Source organism: Neodiprion lecontei, chromosome 7 (assembly GCF_021901455.1).
Source record: "Neodiprion lecontei isolate iyNeoLeco1 chromosome 7, iyNeoLeco1.1, whole genome shotgun sequence".
In the NCBI taxonomy this organism is placed as follows: Eukaryota; Metazoa; Arthropoda; class Insecta; order Hymenoptera; family Diprionidae; genus Neodiprion; species Neodiprion lecontei.
The window spans coordinates 24,833,909-24,851,926 of record NC_060266.1 but is presented as its reverse complement, the minus strand read 5'-3'; the positions used below and the strand labels follow the sequence as shown (position 1 = coordinate 24,851,926).

At 37.5% G+C, this 18,018-nt stretch overlaps 4 protein-coding genes across 8 annotated transcripts; 2 read left to right on the top strand and 2 right to left on the bottom strand.

Moving 5' to 3' along the window:
- Positions 1 to 137: 137 nt before the first annotated feature.
- LOC107217435 (zinc finger protein ubi-d4 A) lies at positions 138 to 8,993 on the bottom strand. 4 transcript variants are annotated; one of them, XM_015654961.2, is made up of 10 exons: positions 8,945 to 8,993; positions 8,624 to 8,768; positions 8,366 to 8,475; positions 7,997 to 8,236; positions 7,537 to 7,742; positions 7,301 to 7,370; positions 5,702 to 5,857; positions 4,332 to 4,736; positions 1,519 to 1,631; positions 138 to 1,419 (listed from the first exon to the last, which is right to left on the bottom strand). In XM_015654961.2, exons 2-10 carry the CDS (start codon positions 8,701 to 8,703, stop codon positions 1,288 to 1,290), a joined length of 1,512 nt encoding a protein of 503 aa, XP_015510447.1. In that variant the 5' UTR covers positions 8,704 to 8,768; positions 8,945 to 8,993; the 3' UTR covers positions 138 to 1,287. The 4 variants fall into 4 exon arrangements, with proteins under 4 accessions (XP_015510447.1, XP_046601505.1, XP_015510449.1 ...); XM_046745549.1 differs by having other exon boundaries at positions 4,332 to 4,505; XM_015654963.2 differs by lacking the exon at positions 5,702 to 5,857 and having other exon boundaries at positions 4,332 to 4,505.
- Positions 8,994 to 9,050: 57 nt separating this feature from the next.
- Positions 9,051 to 11,061, top strand: LOC107217438 (THO complex subunit 7 homolog). Of its 2 annotated transcripts, XM_015654965.2 has the most exons (4): positions 9,061 to 9,251; positions 9,426 to 9,850; positions 9,981 to 10,159; positions 10,590 to 11,061. In XM_015654965.2, coding segments are annotated over exons 1-4 (615 nt in total). In that variant the 5' UTR covers positions 9,061 to 9,241; the 3' UTR covers positions 10,591 to 11,061. The 2 variants fall into 2 exon arrangements, with proteins under 2 accessions (XP_046601511.1, XP_015510451.1); XM_046745555.1 differs by lacking the exon at positions 10,590 to 11,061 and having other exon boundaries at positions 9,051 to 9,251; positions 9,981 to 10,229.
- Positions 9,905 to 11,624, bottom strand: LOC107217437 (alpha-ketoglutarate-dependent dioxygenase alkB homolog 6). Its single transcript, XM_015654964.2, has 5 exons — positions 11,357 to 11,624; positions 11,084 to 11,260; positions 10,849 to 10,956; positions 10,598 to 10,699; positions 9,905 to 10,515 (listed from the first exon to the last, which is right to left on the bottom strand). Exons 1-5 carry the CDS (start codon positions 11,408 to 11,410, stop codon positions 10,258 to 10,260), a joined length of 699 nt encoding a protein of 232 aa, XP_015510450.1. The 5' UTR covers positions 11,411 to 11,624; the 3' UTR covers positions 9,905 to 10,257.
- A 232-nt stretch (positions 11,625 to 11,856) lies between these two features.
- Positions 11,857 to 17,940, top strand: LOC107217409 (lisH domain-containing protein ARMC9-like). Its single transcript, XM_046746045.1, has 19 exons — positions 11,857 to 12,006; positions 12,091 to 12,166; positions 12,254 to 12,427; positions 12,503 to 12,632; positions 12,716 to 12,792; positions 12,875 to 13,105; positions 13,188 to 13,549; positions 13,632 to 14,007; positions 14,090 to 14,272; positions 14,385 to 14,633; positions 14,698 to 15,009; positions 15,096 to 15,223; positions 15,287 to 15,371; positions 15,443 to 15,720; positions 15,804 to 15,939; positions 16,002 to 16,462; positions 16,608 to 16,675; positions 17,099 to 17,129; positions 17,757 to 17,940. The coding sequence occupies exons 1-19, from the start codon at positions 11,957 to 11,959 to the stop codon at positions 17,938 to 17,940; spliced, it is 3,591 nt and encodes a 1,196-aa protein (XP_046602001.1). The 5' UTR covers positions 11,857 to 11,956.
- The last annotated feature ends 78 nt before the right edge of the window (positions 17,941 to 18,018 follow it).

The following is an 18,018-nucleotide window of genomic DNA, read 5'->3' as shown; positions in this document are numbered from 1 at the left end:
CCAAGTTTCTGAATTATTTCGATCAACTTCGAACACTAGCGGGTTTATTTTATCTGCAAGAATCAAGCCAGTTTCTTGGCAACGTCGTTTTCCTATCACAATCATCCAAACTAATTCCATCTTTATAAGCCACACTCTTGTCTGTATAAACCAATCTTTTTATTACTTAAAATTGCATACATCACGTTAGAAATAAATGGTATGAAAATTAAATCAAGAATCTTGTTAAATTTAGTACCAAAACGAGCTTTGCGCTACTATAATAGGTGTATACAGTTGTTGTTGTGATTTGTTTGCTTTTTTCTCTCTCAAAATCTTACCAAACTGAAACGGAAGGAGGATCTATGTTATAGTAATATGGGCACCAAAAATCACCATGGCATCTTAAATTAAGTACACTCGATATATAAAATATAAAAATACTGGGCTAAACAACCAAGAAGATCGTATCGTAATTCATAATATAATAATATACTTTTTTTTTCAGCAAATATTGCGTTAGTTACTGTAATAGATCTATGCTGCTAACAGTAGCTACAACATTGTTAAGTGTAAAAGCTTGAGTATCATGGTACGTACAGACAAACAGACAACGTTCTATCTATCTATTGTTTTATCAATTATTACCGAACAGTTAGTAACGTTTAGGTCTTTGTAGATTTTAAATCATATCGTTTCAATAAGATTTCATATGATTCAACGTATTTCAAACTATTAGCAAGGTTGTGCTATGACAAGTAGTATAAAGTCTGAGATCCAAATTGTATTGAATTCAAGCGTTTTTTTCTTAAATATCGTATAGTATTAGAGATGACCAAAGTTTCAATTGTTGTTAGGCGATAAAATAGATTCCGAATTAGAAGAGTAGAACTGAAGATTCATCAAAGTATTTCATATCGATGTGACACATCTTTCTATTGCCTTGATTAAAAGTTCGTACAGCTAAAATGTTACATGTTTAAATGTTTAAAATAATAATAAAAAAAAAGAAGAAAGAAACAAAAAAATAAAAGTTTCACAATCTTCCCGAAGTATTGCCTGAAAAATACGTCTAGCTGCCATTGAAAACACGCATCGCGTATTAAATACGAATTAATTTTTCAAGCTTTGGGATTCGTTCTAATTAATGAATAAAAATAATACTTGTCCATTCAATAGAAACAGGGGTAAATTTATCAAGGGTAAATTATGAATCGCAGTTCATATTCTAATTCAAAATCTTTACTAGCTGACTTAGGATTGCGTTAGATAGATCCGATGTACTATCTCCCTCGTACATGCTCAGAATTAGTCATGCCGATGGAATTCGGCTAGGCAGAGTTGACAGGACCAGGAACCCTCCGGTGGAGATGCGAGAGGTGGAGCCAAACAATACATATGATAGCCGCGGTCGCAGTCATCGCAAAACAGCAGCTGATCCTGGTCGAAATTATTTGGTAAGTGAAACCAAAAACTGATTTGAGAAAACGTAATTGTTTTACAGTAAAAGTATTGCCACTTTTTGGCAATAATACTTACATCGTTGTCCGATGTACCGCATATGGAGCAGCATTTACACTCGATACACTGCCATCTGTACTTGCGTACAGAGACGATCATGTTTGCGGTGAATTGCAAACAAGTTGGATGGCCTATAACAAGAACGTTTGGTTTTTTTCGACAGGGGATATTAAGGAGGGAAGAGGATCAGCGGACAGACAGAAAGGTACTATATACCGGGACATTTATTTTGTGCCGAAGAACAGTGAACTCCAAGCTATCATTTTCCATTCATGATAATAATAATTTAATTTTTATAAATTCGAATCGATTCTGTGTAAAATATGAATAAATGAGACGCACGTACTTAGAGCAGCTTTTACTCGTTTCCATAAATTTGTTCACAAGTGCCTTTAGTCACAAAAACATATTTTTATATATATACACATATATATACACAACTCTTTCACCTTTCCTCAGCACTAAAACGTCCAGAATAATGAAGAAAACGCTACCATATTTTCCGCACAAAATTTCTTTTTATTTTTTTTTTTAATTTTATTTATTGCGTTGCAATGTTTTTTGACGTTGCGTTTTGGACATACCGTTATTATTATTTGGAGTAATAGGTGGTAAGTAATAGCGGGGGCGTACCTTGGAATAGTTCACGTTCTTTCTTGCGCAGCACAATATAAACGTCGCAGAATAGCTTTTTCTTTCTATCACACCGTCACTCTTTCATTTTCGTTCGCACAACACCTTCTCTGTCTCTCTATCTATTTCCCTCTCCGTCCTTCTCTCGTACATTCAACACACACACACACACACACACTAGGGTTTCTGTATCGCTTGTACGCGACTCATACAGTTGCATACTTATAAACTACGGGTACTTAAATATTGTAATTTGTAAGCCTCGTAGGTATTGCTCAATTAAAATTGCCTAATAACAAATTCGTCAATCTTATTCAACAAGGAGGAACTATCGGCATGCTCGTTATATTATATAACATATGAGTATCAAGGGAACAACGATAAAGAGTCAATGTTAAAAAAGCTTGTCGCCAATGCTTCTTAGCTCTAAAGGCGTTCTGCTAAATAGATACAATGACTGCGGTAATTACAATTTTCCTAGTAAAATTTACTCCAACATTCCCTCGACATTGATTCGTCTATGCTGTATCTAATAACTCATATGATATTACATTGATATAAGCTTACATTTTTCGGAGCCTAGCCAGAGAATATCTTTGTCACGACGCGCGTAAGTTTGTACCGAGTCCAGGTAAGGTGGAAATAGTTTACAAGTCGATACAACCATACAGAGTCATCGCCTAACGTACCGTCTCGTATTTTATAACATAGATGTAACATTTTACATAATCAGAAGACTCGATATAAACGCAAATACGTTCTGAGATTCTATCGTAAATGATATTCCTTCGTCTTTTCTCTTTTTCCACACTTCACACTTTAAATATTTCTAATAAATATTGGCACGTGTCATTGTATGACTCGTCCTTAGAATGCACTACAATAAAAGCTTAAAGAAAAACGAAAACAAAAATAGGAAATAACAGTTGATTTGCAATTGAGAAGAATTAATGCCCAAAACTTCAGTTGAAATAAAGAGTAAAGATAAAAACAAAAAAAAAAAACAAAAAAAAAATTAAATAACAACATGATAGAAAAGAGGGATTTTCGTCTCAAATAATACCGTCAATCTTTTTTCGACCTCGTCCAGTTTGACTAGTCACGTTAACAGACAGCAAGCCTCGGCTAGCCAACGTACAAGGAAACTGGACACTCTACCTTACATTTTATAAGTTGAGCCTGATAACTTGCCGGAAATACATCACAGAGCTAGAGACAAATTCATACTTTTGGTCCCGCGTTTGATCGATATGATTCCGGCAAGTTGTCAAGTTTCAAAGCAAGGGCTTGAAACCTATAAAACGCAGGATGGTACATTTGTTTAAAAAAAGTCGACAATGAACGGTTCACAATCTTTGGAGAAAAGTTAATCGAATACACCGTTCTACTGGGCACGGATAAAAATGAAATTAATAATTATATATGTAAAGCTCGTAACCATTTAATCTAAGACTTGTACATATTTTGTTTTAATCATTGCACCTCCCGATGTCATTGTATATTATTGCTGGAAAGTTGTGGTACTTTTTTGCGACTCGTAGAAAAACAAGATTTTATACACATGTTAATAATGTATTAGGGTTAAAAAAAAAAAAAAAAAAGAAGACCATTGACAAAGCTAGTTAGACGAGAGAAATGAATTCCACATAAATCTAATCAGATGTAAGTATTATATATCTAGAAAGCTATTTCTTGCTAAGCAAAACTTGATTCGCAAATAAATTATTCGCGGGCTATTTACTCTAGATAATCACTCGAGTTATATTAATGTTCCAAAAATAATAATGTTTGCGAATTAGAGTTTGCATGGCATGAAACAACCCGAATACCAAGAGTAAAAATTTCTATATTATTTCTTAATTTCTTAATTCATATTTTAATTTTTCTTTTCATTTATTTATTATTTCTATCAAGTTGTATTTAGCTATTGCATAGCGTGATAGTAACGAGTGCCGTTAGTTAAAACGTTTTATTTTCTGTTTGTTGTTTTTTTCTTTTTTTCGTTTTTTTTCAAGTCTCTAATCTGAAAGCATTCTCAGTGAAACGAATAATCTCTTTGCGCAATGGAAAGATGATCCTCGTCAAGGAATGAAATGACAAAATCATTTACAAGAATTAAACTTAGGGCACTATTTTCCTTTGTCAATTGTGACTAGCCCTCCTAGCATATTTGCGCTTAGTTTTTTCCTCTGGCTTACCTGAGCGGCCGCAATCGCTGCAAGACACCAGCTCCTCTGAACCACCAGTTTTTTTATTTTCTCTAGCATCGCCCAAGCAGAAGTCGCAGTAAGGAGACGGCTGGGCAGCTTTTCCTACTTTCTTTTCCCCGCTCGGCGCCGATGTCGTCGTCGTCGGACCCGCTTCGGGCTTTGCTGAAGAAGGAGAAGGAACTGCAGTACCCGGAGAAGGAACAGCCGACTGTAGGTCGTCCTTGGGAGTCGGTACAGTGGGGGAGGATGGCGCAGCAGACGATTGAACTGCCAATGGTGGTTGTTGTTGCTGTTGAGGTACTGCTGCTCCTCCGGCATTAGCCAGAGGCGCTGCAGGTGGTGGGGTCGGATTGCTCGACGAAGCAGTGCTCTGACGACCCCTTCGCGTACCACCTAATCACAAACCGACCACATACCCAGTTGCGCTTTACGTCTCTAACCGACGTCCATGCACACAGATCGATTGATAGCTTATCTTCGACTTTTTTTTTAAAACTTTAATAACAATTTATTCAGTTATAAAATGTCAACCGGGAATGTCTCAGGCATTTTTCTTGTTCTTTTATACTCGATGTCGCGCAAGCGTTATTTGCAAAATGGAAAATAACGCGTCGTTCTTTTAAACTGAATAAATTATTTCAAACATCTAGCGAATCAAAACCATATCAAAAATATAAATAAATAATCGAACACAAAAACAAACAGGCTGCAATTTAAAAAATTCTCCACCACCTTCTGCACATTTAGGTTGCGGTATGTAAACCGATATCTAATAACAATACTCCAAACTCAATATGTATATACGCAACAAGCTATAGTGGCGACTCAAATATTTTACATGTACTCGTCAATGGTTCGCGTTACAATCACCCGCGTTTTCTTTATTTTTCGCAGGTGTTTGTATAACAGCCCCTTTCATTTCAAAGGTCCGATACAGCAAACAAAAGATAAATAATTTATGTTGTTATTCGTTGAGCTGAAGAGCATGCTGAAGACAGAATGACAGGTTCTACGAAGAACACACACGTACCAGACACTCACGCAACACGAGTACGCATAAAAACATCGATTCAAGGCAGGGGTGGTGAAATTCTAACGCCGACCAAACACGGATCATCAGGATGTTCCAGTAATAAATTCACGATGAGATAAGATATTTTGTGTCTATGCGGGTTTGTCCCGATCTAGTGTTTGGACGTAGCCAGAAACGTGACGATGATATGTGAACGGGAAAGACGTGAATCTGGAGTTGAGCTCGTACGAGTTCAAGTCAACCAGGTAACGTTATAGGATGGAAATATCGAAGGGTTATTGGTACGAAAGGGAGGTGAGAAAACTGAGCTGATACTGGCTCCAACCTGGCTGGTCCAAAGCGTTGACATCAGCTGCACTCCACGATTCAACATCTGCGGGACTGGGACTTGGTTCCTTAGCAGGATCGCCAGAGGAGGTAGAGTGGGAATGACCGTAATGGTATACCAGACCTGGTCTGGTTTTATACCGAGCGCCGCACACTGTAAAAGTGCAAACACTGTTTTCCGGCGAAAAAAAAAGTACGTTCAACGTATAACCAATATTTCTTACAGGCCAGATATTTTCTCTCTTCTTTTTTTGATTCATTTCGTTTCTTCATCAACAAGTTTTAATTGAATTCCTGAACAATTTTGACGGGGGTTGGAGGACGAAAGCCAGAGGATAATTTTATCAGGGATATCACTTGCACACTTTCCGCACTAATACGCATCCCTATCCACCGATCATTGATCTCTATTTATGGACAAGCAGTGAAAGAGTTCCAGCCCAAGAAGCAAAAACCAATACGATGCAAGGCTTGATGCTTGAAAATACCTACGTTTTTAAATCGTTACAAAGCGAGCCATTACGTTTTCGCTTGGTAAAGTTATTTGCAAATATTAAGTGTTCCAAAAGACGTTTTCTTTTCCAACGATTACCCTTAAAAATATTAGATTTGATTCACGGGATGACAAAAAGGTGGACTTTTTAGCAATTCATTTTCACCATTTAAAACTGATTCGCTGATCATTTAATTAGGAAAAAAAAACGTCTTTATTATTTTTTTTTTAAAACTGAATACATAACAAGGATGTTATTGTTAAACAGAAAATAGATGCAAGGTACGCTTGAATTAATTCGAAGAGCTTGAATCAAAAAGTATATGGTGGTAATGTAAACCAAAACTGATTTATTCAAAAGACTTTCTGATAAACTGCAAAGACTATCACTCAATCGATTCTATTTATGTAATCAACGCAGTGCGAAATTAATTTCTCTATGCCGATTAATTGAAATGCTGGAAGTGTTGCGATTCGAGAAATTGTAATAGTGTGAAACATGAAAAGCAGTCAAGCAGAATAGTTTGCCGGTTAACTGACATCTTCACACGAACATCAGAGCATAATTAGTATTTTTTATTAGTCTGTTATTTTTTAAAAATTGTGAGTAATGTTGTAGTTGGTATCATTGAATTCATACTTTTATCATTAAAGCATCTGGGAATTAATGTCAATTAGAAGAGTACCTTTCGAGACAATAAAATATTAAATAAAATACTCCATTCCCCGACGCAAAATTACGCAGTGTGTTAATCTAAACGTTTTAAGAATTTATTTTGATTATGATTTACTTTCTTGCTTTTCTTCCCTAGTATATATTATATCATATATTCCTTTGTTTACCTTGCAAATAGTTGATAAGTATGGTAAAAATATAATAATAGAATAAGATTAACAAATTTTGCAACGCATTGCGTTAGTTACTTAAAACCAAAACAATAAACGGTAGAAGTAGTAGTGATAGTAGTAGTAGTTGTTGTTGCTGTTGTTTTTGTAGTAGTAGTAGTAGTGGTAGTAGCAGTAATAATAATAATAATTTGTTTTTTGTTTCAATGAAAACAACAGGAAGTGATCATTTGTAGTTATATCTATGGTTAAACTTACGGTCACAAACGAAAGGCTTATCGGAGTCGGCATTGTCGTAGTTAGCTTTCTTTCTCCCACGACCTCCACCCTGTATCAACAACAACAGATTGTTCATTGAGCGAAGCTCCGAATAAATTCGACATTTGTATAAAGTTTTCAATATATCTAAACTGTTTAATCCATGAAGTATCTTTCCAGTATGAATAAGTTCGATAAAAAACTGATGGAAGCAATACATTGTATATTAAACTCACCTTTGTTCTTTTGGCCCCAGGACTGTCCACGGTGGGTGGATGTCCCCTGATAGGATGGTGGGCTCCACCTCGGGGCCTTCTTCTCCGTCTTTTACTACTATAACTTTCTTCGTAGTCATAGTCACTGTCTGGATCGGGTTCGTCGAAGGCATCCATGTCCAGCATGTCTTGCTCATCATAGTACCAAGCATCCTTACTATGTTCATCTGAAATAATTTTTTCTTAATAATCGTTGAACATCAAGACTACAAGAGAGTTTGCGGAAACATACGTAACAAGTAATTTCAGTAGGGCTTAAAATATATTTTAAGCATTGAGGGTAGTGAATTGGCAAATCTAACGAGCGACGAGAATCAATTGGACCGGAAATTGTATCAACAATTATTGCACGCCCACTCGGAAGGAGATGCCAATCAGATGTATGTGATAACATGGAAAGTAGATATTGATTAGGACGAACCTTTGAGAGCAACAGAATCTTTGCTGTCATCATTTAGTCCCGCAACAATTCCGTCGGCTCCTTCGACTCCGTCATCTATATCCCCTCGGGTGCCTCGTTTTGGGTGAAGATAGTGCATCAGATACTGTCGCCGCTTTTTCCGCCATCGTTTGCTCGGGTAAGTATATACCTGACCATGCATCAAGCCTGGGATTCGTTCTCGAGCCGACATGAAGAGAGCCGAGTGATTTTGGGCGACTCCTGTGGTTAGAAAAAACTCGTTTATCAATAGCCATTGATTAACCAAGACAGGAATGACGGGAATGTCAAGATATCCAGTAACTAATGACAATAATCACAGGAAGTAATCAACTGGTTCCATCTACTTACCAGTTTGCGAGTCGAGGAAGGGCATTCGCAGTCTTCGTTCTCTGCATAGTCTTGTGTTATAATTGGAAGAATTCTCTATGGCTTCTCTATAGGCGGTGTCGTTCAGGAAGCTGCGGACAGATCAATACATTCAACATAGCGAAGTGCAACCCGCTCGTCCTACGACGGAGCAAAAATCGTCGAGGTTAAATTACTCTGTCAATTTAACGATGCGAATATTTCCATCAACATATGTGACAATCGTCTGGTCGCACTCACCTCTCGATTTTACTCAAATTCGACTCGTTCACTACTTGAATTAGGTGATGGGACGCTGGGAGAGCTGTCACCGTCGCCATCTTCAAGCAGTTTCCATCTCATGGGGAAATCGGAAATGCAACCGCCATTGTAGCCTTCATTAAATCTGCCGGAAGTACAAGGAAGAGTCGATCAGGGAGCGTATAATATAATCCTACATTATATATTAAAGTTGCGACAGATAGCGATTATTGCTAAAGTGGGACAATTGATATGTCACGAGCTTTGGCTTCACAAATGTGGAACAATTGATTTATAATCGATTCTTTATAAGAAATTTACAATTTTTCATCTCGTGCACATGCGATAATTTCCCTGGAGTCGATGATCGAATAGAATCAGTGCGCAAGTCACGTTACGTTGTAAATAAAATGGCGACTGACTTGTGGTAATTGTTGACTCTTTCTTTACCGACTAAAATTACGATACCGTGTGTTTGTAGTAGCTTATTCTAATTGAGGTTGAACGAAGAAAAAATTCGGTTCTTTTCAACGCAAATTGAAGTTCGACCTAGCTGATGTTTACACCTTGAATAAAATTTTTAAACTTCAAGAACCCGACGTCACTACATCATCGAATATGTCAGATGGTAAATAGCCAAATATAATTCAAAATCAAATTGTAAATGCGACATTTATGTCAGTTTCACGGTATAAGCGCCGGAAAGTGAGACATAACCTCATTTTGTGTTTTTATACAAAAAATTAGCTTTGTGATTATACTACAACATTAGTTAAACGTTTTTAATTGCACGATTTTTTAGAGGAAGTTATACGACGTCGTCTACTCATAGATGGAGATGGAACAGGCGATGATAGACGGATAAACGTTTTGTTGAAGTCGTTTTTAAAATGGGCAAATACTCCGGATCCAGACAATACTGTGCATGAAAGAATGCTGTCACAGCTAGCCCAGTGTGAATTCGCACAAAAAAAATCTCGTCTCGTAGCAAATATGAGTCAAGAGGAGTTAAAGAATTATGAAAGGATGTCAAAGGATATTGGTATTCAAATTGAAGAGGCTAAAAAAGAAATTGAGAAAACTAAGGTCGAGCTACAAGATGCTAAACGTGTTCGTAAAAATAGAATCGAGTATGACGTTCTTGCCAAAGTGATCAGCGAACAGCCTGATAGACTTGAAACAGATGTGAAGCTCGCCACTTTGCGTAAAGAGTTGGGAACCTTGAAGGTATTTTATGGACAAATTTTTTATCCTATCTTAGAAATAGTTTTAAATCGTTCATTTTTATGTCGACAATTAGCCGATTAAAGTGTGTCTCTTGGGAAAAAGTACGGCAACAACTATTTTATTCTTACAGGAAAAATCTGAACAATTAGAGCATAAGCTAGAAATGCGAAGAAAACAATTCCATGTGCTAATATCGTCGATTCATTCGCTACAAGGAATGTTGGATGAGTCTGATGAAGAAATAATGGACGTCAGTCTTGAGAATTACGAGGATGTGGATGTGTGTATGTCTCCAAAGGCTGCAGCCTGGTAAATGTTTCAAATTTTCCCCCGTAGCGTTTTGCAACAATAGATTATTGTAGGAAAGTAATTGAGAGATGAATTTGAGCAAAATAAGATCGTCAAAATCATCTTCCTAGTTTCAATTTGAGCTTGCTGGTCTTTGGAACGTGCCTGATAGTCAGGGATAATCTTGTCCCTCTGTCAATCACTTCATTCTCTTGATATTTCACAGCACAGAGATCTAGATTCATAATGTTCTTCCTTGAAATCGTATCACAATGCCTCTCAGAAATTGAATGCAGGTACTTGTGGTACAGGTCGTTTTCTAAAATAAGTAAACTTCTTCTCTCAAGTAGCAAGGTAAACTCCAGATTAGAAACTTCCTACGAATAAAGAATTCAGGAATAACTGTCAAAAAGCTCGTAGTTTCTCACCCTTATCAATATTTCTTTTACAGATACTTACTACGTGGTCAGTCTCATTCCGCTTATAAAAATCCAGGAGAGTGTGCGAGCCACAACTTATTGTTGTAACAATAGGATGAAATAATGGACCATCCGAATGTGCCTGTATAATAAAAAGTCAGTCCATATCAGGGACAAAAGGAAGAAGACTGTACGATTTTGTGTTATTCATAAAGAAGAACAATGCCACAATTTTGAAGAGATATTCTCAAAGTATTAGGAAACATATTATAAAATGAGATCCTATTTTACCATTATTCCTTGCCCAGGCAAATACTCGTTGATCAAGACATGATTGGGTAATTTTGTTTCTGGGAAGATCTGGAGACCTGATATTTTCCCAACATACTTCGTTAACCACTAGAAAATGATTTTTGATTATTGTAAGTTATTCCCCCTCCTCTACTTCTGCCTAGAAAATACTATGTATTTTGAGTCAGAATAAGAAAAAAATGCTGAAACAAATGGCCCTTGTATTCTCACTCACTGCCGGTATTTCCTCTGCTATCATACCCTTAGGATGAGGTATACCACCCCAATTCTGAAGTCTACGATGACTCAACTGGGTCCATTTTGGTAACGGAGAGTTGTTCACCCGCTTAATAATTTCTATCTCTTCCTCCGGCGTTATGAAATTTGGAATGTAGCGAACGGTTCTCGGTATCTATGAATCGAATGGAATTTTTTTGCAAGGAGATAACATAACCTCGAATATCCACAACCAATATTATGTTCATCGATTTTTGGAATAAAATCATACCTTCGGAACGATGGAAGCCGATGAAATTTCCAAATTTTCGCAAACCAAGTCCATTATTATTCAGCGCTTCAATCAACGGTTTTCCGAGTAGGGAAAATCACGAAGTTGTCTGCAGTAAACTGTCACTGTCATCTTAGCATTAATCAAGTAGTTCACCAGTGGATCTCATTTCTGTTGATATTCGCTTGCGATTCATGAGTTCCATAGTTCCGACCCGTGGTTCCGATGGTGGGAATTACACAGTTTAAACGGCGTTCAGTTGTTTCTGTGTAGAGTCAGACTACACTAAGTTTATGCTTCGATTAACGTTAGCGGAATTGGGCGTCACTCGTCTAAGTGTGATACCCGGCAATGATAACCGGCCCATCTGAACAGGTCGAAACCACGTGTCGGAATGATGGAACAATTGTCAACAGAATGAGATCCACTGATCAACACGTGATCAACTCACGGGAACACTTTTGCTGCCGCTGAAAATCTAGCCTACCCACGTTGTCATGGATTCAGGCGCGCGTCATTACGAAATTGATCCGTTTTTAACCCTCCTCGCTTTATCGATTATTCTCGCATTATATAAATAGAAGTAAATTAAGACGCGAAATGACGGAGGAAAGGACGACTGGAGGTACGGGAGACATAGATGGTAAAAGGTATTCGTTCTTATGTACGGAATAAAAATTTCTTCAATGCCAAAAGGATAACTCTAAATAAAATGAGAAACTGAATTTTACAAGCCAGTGCAAGCCGTCGTTGGGAGAATTGCTGGGATCGTTTCAGGTCAATGACTGTCTGGTTAAACTGATTCATCAGGTCTGTCATATCGTATTACAAAAGTTAACAATAAGCCTAGATTCGCTAGATAAGGGGCAATCATTCTATTTTCTGCTTTTGTCGTAGTTTTTACTTTACAATGAGTTCGAGAGTACGGCCGATTGCTTGGTTCACGAGGCGCCTAAACTTGGGTTCGATGTTCTCACCGAACATCTCTGCACCAAAAATGCGATACCCAAGGACGTCTGCAAGGCAGTTATGTCCCAGTACGTCGCTGGGAATTGGAAGCAATTTTTTAATGTAAGGTTCGAAGGTAGCACCATCTAATCGAGAAGAATATTGAAATCTAATTGTTGTTCTTTCTGCTGATCGCAGCTCTGGAATAACTTGATCCCACAAAGCATTAGAGAAACTACAGAATACAAAGTGCTGAGCTTCAAACTTCACCTGCATTTTGCTGTTTTGCCACTGAGAATCAAAAAACTGGATCTACTAAGAGATCAGAGTGAGCATGTGTTTCTCTTATCGTTATTACTTCGGTATGTTTGAATTTCACTGTCAAATTCCAACTGATTTTCTCAAATACAGGGTCTGACGAAGTTTCGAGAACACAAATGATGAAAATACTTGAGAACGCTGCTGAAATGTATTTTCTTGGAAGAGAGGTTCGCTTTTCTCTCTAGTATGTTTGGCTCCGATACTGAGCACGATTAGAAAGATGGTTTTGTTTATAAATTTCTACCACAGGGAGATGATAATCAATCGAAGCAAATGATGACTGACGCCATGGAACAACTGAGAACTTATATGGAGACAGATGGTCGCGAATTTGAAGAGAAAACGGATTTTTTACCTTTTTTTGCCCTTCCCTGCCTGGATGATGATCAAACCTACACTACGTTCCCAGAATTATTCGAAATTAGTTGGATGGAGGAGTTGACAAAGACTATACAAGTTTTCCTCATGAATCGGAAGCAGGTACTTGTATCGTAATTGGCGTAAAACGGTGTGTTCATCAAAAGCGAACTTAATTCATGATTCTTTGATATCTTGTCCTCAGATTCGATTAACGGCATCTCAAAAAACGTCCACAGAGACGATGACAACGGCAAGCAGACCTTATGTATGCGTTCAAGGAAATGTTGTAAACGTGCCTCTGACGTGTGAGAATTTGAAAGACTTCGAGGACAAATTAATGAGTATGAATCCAGCTGGCAAGATACCTATGGTTCAAAATGATGTTCCGAGAATGCCGTTGGAGATAACCAGAAGTACAATAATGAGACTGATTCCCCAGCAAACAGTGGATAACATAGATATTGCCCCGAATGATAGAAATATCCCAATGTTTAGAGAAAATCACAACATAATTGATCGACTTGGCTGCCATGCTAAGAAACGCTCATGTAGAATACATTCCAAGTAAGTATTGAAATGAGGCGAAGAATATTACTGTTAGACGAACGATCCTATATTCTTGAATGTTCAATTTTTGTCTCATCAGAAGCGCACAGACCCGGATCAGTACCGTAACGACGACGACAAATTTTATATCTACAAGCGATCTCCGCCAGCCTGCAGCAGTTTTGAATTGTTCTGTGCTAACAAAAAACATGAAAACACCGATTCAAACGAACCCAGAATTATCACTGACTAAATCTCATTTGTACAGTATTCAAAGCAACCATGAAAAGTTGAAGATCAGATTTCACAAACTACATTCGGATTATCATAAGTTGATAGGAATCGCCGGAGAATTAACGGCTGCGCTTGAAAATTCAGTCAGAGGAGAGGCAGTCGATCTGCAAAATATGTTGGAATCATGTATCACCATATTTCCAGACCTCTTCAATCATAACGTAAGAGAAAATACTTCTGAGGTAAGCTGAATGATTTTGTGGGCAGATAAATTTGATTCTTTTTCTCATTGTTCACTAAACTTTCATGCAATGTGATCCTTAGACGAAAACTTTGCTTGATCAAGAAGTGGAATTAAAACATACAGACCTCACAGAAGCACCCAGTCACATTGGCCTTAACATCAATTCTGTATCTCCAAAACTATTGGATTACAAAAAAATTAAATTTCATTTGATCAATGGGAGCGTTAAAACAAAGTTATTACTATTGCAAGCCTTGCGTTGGGTGAGTACGGTCCATAATACAGTTTCGGATAAAATTTGTACATGACACCAGAAATACGATCCTGTATGGCAAACTGAATTAATCACTATTATCAAGACCGTCGTTCTTACAGAAACTTACTCTCAGTCAACCGGGAGACCGGGATGAAACTGTGAACGAGTACCTGAGAGGAGATATTTTGGGACTACATGCTCAAGTGGCTTGCGACAGCGGTAAACAAATCCTGCCTTATTTATTAATGCCCAAAGACGTAGCCACTCCTCATCCCCTGCAACAGTCAGCAGCGAGGTTAATCAACACTTTGGCTTCTCTGAGATGCGGGAGAGATTACTTGGCTGTTGGAGCTACGCTGCTCAACTTGGTAAGCTTAAAGTACAATGTGAATATTCCAAAAATCGTGGAAATTATAAACCATCTTGTTTCAGATTGTCAAATGCCTCAATGGAAACAATGGTGAGTCGATAGATTCATTCACTTGCGATATGATAATCGCAATGCTGCAAAAAATGTCATTGCGAAAACAGCAACGACTCTACATGATCGAAACTGGACTTGTGGAATGGCTGATATTTCACTTGAAGTCGGAAAGCGATAAAATTGGCTCGTATAGATTGGAATATGCCACTGCACTCCTGATGAATCTATCCTTGCACAAAGCAGCACAGATACGAGCATCGGCTATGGCTTCCGTGGTTATTTCTACTCTGACTACTTTACTAGCCACAGATCATGCACCTGTGAGCATATTTACAAAGATTCGTGCAAAGAGTATTTTGTCAATTGTTACTGATGCCAGTCACTTATCGTTCACCTTCTGTATCAGGCACTACCCTACATCAACGGATCATTAAATAGTTTTTTATCAAACCAAGTAATAAACGAGGAAGCAAAAAAATCGGGACTTACAGCTGTATTGGAATATCATCGAGGGCGAAATTCAGGAGAAATAAGGTGAATATAGGCTCACAGTAAAGATGTTTAATTTATCGCTGTCGATTGATTATTAATTTGTAGAAAACATTTGGACCATATTTTAAAAATTCACAACCGTGATTATACCACCAACTCAGAGGACTATGAAACGGCGGATGACGATAATGTGAGCTTTCCAAAATAATAATCGTATCTTACTGAATTTCATTGATTTATATAAGGTGATATTTAAATTAGGAAGAGCTCGATGTACTGGAAGATGAGCTGGAAGAAGGAGATCCCGTCAAAGTTCATTCTGGTGAATTATCTGGAGAAGCATTGCTCGCTTCATGTTATTCCATCGCGCCATTGATCACACAAACAGAAAGTGTAAACGTTTTCGAGTCTAGACCAAAAACACCAAAGATGCATTCTAGAAGAAATTCGTTAAAAATTCCAAACCCCCAAAAAAATACACTGAGCAAACATCGAAATGATGTTGAAACACCGACGCGAGATATAGGACTATCCCCGAGGTAAAGCTTGCTTCTTTTATATTTTTGGAGTTTAATTTTACTCATGTATTATCGTTATCCGTCATGCATTAATTTTCTCAAAGACTAACAATGCAACATTTATCCTTGCGAAGAAAAGAATCTGTTTGCCAACGACCCATTGCCACTTCACCCATAAAGTCGTTATTGCACCTTGACATACCACCTTTGCTGTCAAGGCTATCGGCACACGTGACACAGGTACAAGTTCCACAAAAACAATGCAGATAGATAATGTTTTGAATTGGCGATTAATTTTTAAGGGAAAGCAAACGGCTCAGACTTATCCGTCACTTTCTGAAATAAACAATCGCTCCATCAGTGATATGAATTCGAGAGCTTCCCTAACAACGGCAACTACCGACAGTGATACTAAGATCGAAGTTCGGTCTAACAAATCACGAACGAGTACTTGCTCTCCATTCTTCTGTAGTTTTACTCGGACCTATGAATCTGTAAACACTTCTGACAAATCTGCTCAGCCGACTTTGAAATCTATTAACTCACCGACTGTGACAAGAAAGGAATCATCAACAGAACCTAGACAATCCAACGAGTCTCAGAAATCACACAGACGCTCGAAAGCATTACGTAAACAAAAATTGAACTCTGTCAGTCTTTCCGAACGACGTGAACAAAAATTAAAAGCTGTCAGATTGAACTATTCTGAAGAATCAGATAATAGCGAAGCAGCTGTCTGTTTGTATGCGAATCAAAGCTCCAAGTGCGTAATTGACATCAAATATTAAGCTTCGGCACATTATGTACATTCGAACGCTTCCTATTATTTATGTTGCAGCCAAAGTTATAAGGTTTTTACCAGATATTCACTGGACTCACATTGTGTTCATTTTTTCACATTTTTTCAGGGGTAGCAGTAAGACAACGTTAGCTTCGTCCAGTACGCTAGGAACAGCTTGCAACAGCCTTGTGGCAGGTATGAAATTTGAATCAGTTCAGGATGCACAAATTGTATAATTTGAATGAAAAGTGGAAAAGGTGATTGACATTATTAAAGGGCATATTGTGGCAGGAGATAAAACTAACGTGACAAATAAAAATAACAAAAATAAAAGCGACATTTTCAGTGAAAGTTTGGAAACTTTCACATGATCCTACTCATACATGATGGTAAAGGCATTTAGAAAGCAGTGCAGCTATATGTACCACATAAATATCGAATGCTCTACAACACGTAAAAGTCCGTTGTGTAGCTGGAGCGGCCAGTAAAATATACAATTAAGTTCTGACAATAACCGAAGTTTGTTACTGTCAAAGACGCAGTTTTAATTTAAATAATTAAAAAAATAGAACACGAATTGACCGATATCATTAATACGGTGTAAACTTTTTTTTGCAGAAACAGAGAAGTTTAGCAGCATTGCCTCACTGTGAGTGAAAGTCAAGAATCTAAACCATTTATTTTTTATTCATCTAGTTTTACGTTATTTTACAATAGCTTTATTACTACGTGCTTCCTTATTTTTGCACTTTTTTACGGTCAATTTTATTATAAAATTATTATATAAACTAATAAATAAAATTTCATAATGTATGCGAATCGTTAAAAGAATACTGTGTGACTTTATTTGGTTTGGAGTGCCGACAATTTTATAAGATATATTAGATTGACTCGTCCTTTTACGACTGGCATACATACGCCTCAGTTCTCTTTTTCTCGTTTTTCTTCTTTCTTTTTTACATTCAGGTGCATATTCCTCTTCGAGAAAGTAGAGAATCTTGAATAATCGAAATGCTGGCAGATTCTCTCTTGAACTTATAAAAGTGTAGGAGAAAAGTCGTTCTTGGTAAACCAGTTTTCAAGTGTTAAATAGTAAATGCACCTTCAAGTCGAGTCTGGTTGCTAACGGTTTTACGGAAGTATGCAAAAATGACCTACAACTAAGTGGGTCATCTCCCTCGCAGTTTATTCTCGACTAGTTTGATGTGCATACAACTCCCTTTTAGGTACTTTATATAACAAAAATAATTTCAAGTTAAATACTTTTATTATACAGGGGGTGCAACGGCGAGGACCAAGCAGGAGCCGCTCCTCATGGAAAATACGATTTCACCTTGGACAATGAAACAGAGGCTTTTGTAGCGAAACCTAAAATTTCTAGAACACCTCCTTTAACAGCTCTGCCTGATGTACAGGCTGTACACAGCAAGATAAATCCTCGACGTATTTCTACCAAGTAACTAATGTCCAATATTTTCATTGTTCCTGATATATCTAGACCGTCGATTGATCCGTACTGTCAGAACAGTGCATCAAGA